Consider the following 2,704-nt stretch of genomic DNA (forward strand, 5'->3'; position numbering starts at 1 on the left):
CTCCTTCACTGCATTTGTTCATTTATAAGTTGTTTTTTTCCCCCTTCCTTCACAAGAACAAAAATCTCAGGTTACATCTGCAAACTCCATCCATCCCCGGAGTCTGAGTACTATGGGGTAAAACAAAGCCAGAGGTGGGGGTGAAAGGAGCCCCCCCCGCAACTGTAGGATGACACCTTCCCAAAATATAAGTGTCCTACCTCTTGCAAACAGCTTAGTCACACCGTCGGTGGGATTAAGGATGTGTGGTGCCCCCGATGCAATCAGGCACAGGGATGATGAACCTCTCTCTGCCCCTGCCCAGTTCCTCCAAGCCCCCCCACGAACCAGGCCAGCCTCATCGACTATGTTTTCTCTTTATTATTCGATATATTTATGTACCACATTATATGTTAAAGATAGATTATTTTTTTTTTTCTGATATACATTTTTCATCTTATTTACCACAATGACACCACACGTACATTGGAAACAGCTCCACGGATCTGGTAGATTGCACAGAATGAATTGTGTCATAGTTTTGTTCCTGTATCCTGAACGACGTCAAATCCAACAATATTTTTTTTTAAAACTTGTCATAATTTAGAAATAAGAATCGTTAAAACAAAACAAAACAAAAGTCACCGAGAAGTGGACTCCAAGTCTACGATTTCAACCAGAGGCAAAACATTGTCATCGATGGGAAACGCCGTTCCTCGGTGTGAATTCAGCCGGAAGAATGAAGCGGTCCTGACATCTATGTGACTACGGTGTAAACATCGCAGGTAACTGGCATCGCTGGTCATCAGCCGCTGCTCGGACTTGTTGGGCTGGTCGTACAATCTAGGTCTCGTCTACATCCATCTCACGCAGTGTCAAACAAAAGTCCCCGCTCCCAGCACCCACGACTGGTTTCCTTCTGTCTGTGAGCGCGGTAACTCAGTCCCATCGGGTCGGCACCTGTGTTTCAGCTCCTGAAACACTGAATTGCATATCTGTAAGGAATACTGAAAACTGCGAGTGTTTCCCAACAGGTCTTTCGCGGGGGGGGGCCAAGCTTCAGGCAACGAGTGAGGAGATAGGGGTGGGGCGCTGAATAATTTCCTTCGAAAAATTCTAAATAACAAAAAAATATATTCAACTCTTAGCTTATTTAAAAAGACGGCAGGGCAGACACTTTAATCTCTTCTTATTTCCTTTAATTTGCGGGTTCTATGACATAGAATTTGTTGGATGCACATAACGAAAATAATGACTCTTTCCATTAAAGGGATGCAGAATTATTTGGCTATGCGGATGTTCGATGCGATTCTCTTACTGCAACCGGCTCTGGCCCCTCCTTAGTCTTCAGCGTTGGTTCTGAAGGCTTCTATGAGGCCTTCTAAAGAGTGGATGAACCCAGAGACGCTGCAGATACCACCTATAACGAAAATGGCGACATCAAAGAAGACGTGGTGCCACAAGAGCTTCCTCCACAAGAGTTTGAGGTGGAAAAGACTGGGGAGCAGGAAACAGAGCCCTGCACCTGTGAGGCTCCCAGTAAGACCCATCAAGAGGGCAAAATGTGGGACATAGATAGCCATGAGCAGGGTGAAAACCACCAGGGCACATCTGAGGGTGAGACCCCAGGATTTGAGCCGCCCGTCACCCCCGTAGCAGTTGGGGAAGAACGCCCTGTTTCCATCTTGGAAAAGGGAGCGCTCCAGGACTTCCACAGCCGCAAAGAACGGCAAGGGGTACGAGAGCAAGGCTTTGGCCACCAAGAAAATGTTGACTACTGCCCTAATGGTGGATGGCAAGTTGTCTGTAATGACTTCCTTGGTCTCGTCAGCCCAGGTCAGATAGGCGACCAAGGCAAAGAGTCCCTTAAGGATGCAAGCTGCTATGTGAGTCCAGTTCATCATGCAATGAAACTCCTTGGGGTTCTGCATGTTCCCCTCCAAGGAAGGCAGAAAGATCTGAGAGGTGTAGCTGAAGACAATGATGCCGATGGAGATGGGAAACTTCTTCACGTCAATGTAAAACTTGACTTTGTCCCAGGCCCAGTCGCGTGCCCTGGAGAGGCAGTAGGCGATCACCAAGATGTTGATCACAAAGTGGGCTAAGGTGCAGAGCAAGCTGAACTTGGAGACTGCCTTGAGGTTCTTCAAGAACGCACAAGGCAGGAGCACTGCCGTGGCAATGATGGACCACGACTTCTGGGAGACGGGCAAATTGGGGAAGCTATTGTACATCAGGTTCCCACTGACCACCACGTAGAGAATGCAGGTCATGACCAGTTCAATGATCTGAGCCACGTTCACAATTCTGCCACCGAGGGTGGGGAAGCGAGGCGCGCAGCACGCGTTCGCTATGTCCACGTAGGAGTCTCTCACCCTGACTATCTCCCCATCCTCATTCTCTTCATAAAGACAGGCAATAAGGATTTTCCCAGTGTAGCAGCACACCACTGCGGCGAAAATTATTAAAAAGAGTCCTAGGTATCCGCCATGAAGGATGGCATAGGGCAGGCCCAGAACAAACATCCCCTAGAAAGAGACAAAATGGAAACCGTGTTGCTCGTCTCACGGAGGGGACCGACCAGGCAGGCACCCGTCCCCGGGCACACGCAGTCGCACAGTCGCAGTCACATGCACGCGCGCTGTCTCGCTTGCACACCATCACACCCACGCAATCGGTCACACAGTCACGCCACGCAGTCATGGCCACACACGATTACATCCCC

The 2,704-nt window shown here is 49.0% G+C and overlaps 1 protein-coding gene across 1 annotated transcript; it reads right to left on the reverse strand.

Moving 5' to 3' along the window:
• Positions 1–337: 337 nt before the first annotated feature.
• Positions 338–2,506, reverse strand: SLC32A1 (solute carrier family 32 (GABA vesicular transporter), member 1). The gene has a single exon (XM_009698422.1). It carries the CDS (start codon positions 2,502–2,504, stop codon positions 1,320–1,322), a length of 1,185 nt encoding a protein of 394 aa, XP_009696724.1. The 5' UTR covers positions 2,505–2,506; the 3' UTR covers positions 338–1,319.
• Positions 2,507–2,704: the final 198 nt, after the last annotated feature.

The sequence above is a fragment of the Cariama cristata genome, unplaced genomic scaffold (genome assembly GCF_000690535.1).
Source record: "Cariama cristata isolate BGI_N322 unplaced genomic scaffold, ASM69053v1 Scaffold40234, whole genome shotgun sequence".
NCBI lineage: Eukaryota > Metazoa > Chordata > Aves > Cariamiformes > Cariamidae > Cariama > Cariama cristata.

Coding starts and splice junctions, on each gene's coding strand:
- SLC32A1 (XM_009698422.1), bottom strand. CDS start 2,504: ATGTTTGTTCTGGGCCTGCCCTATGCCATCCTTCATGGCGGATACCTA.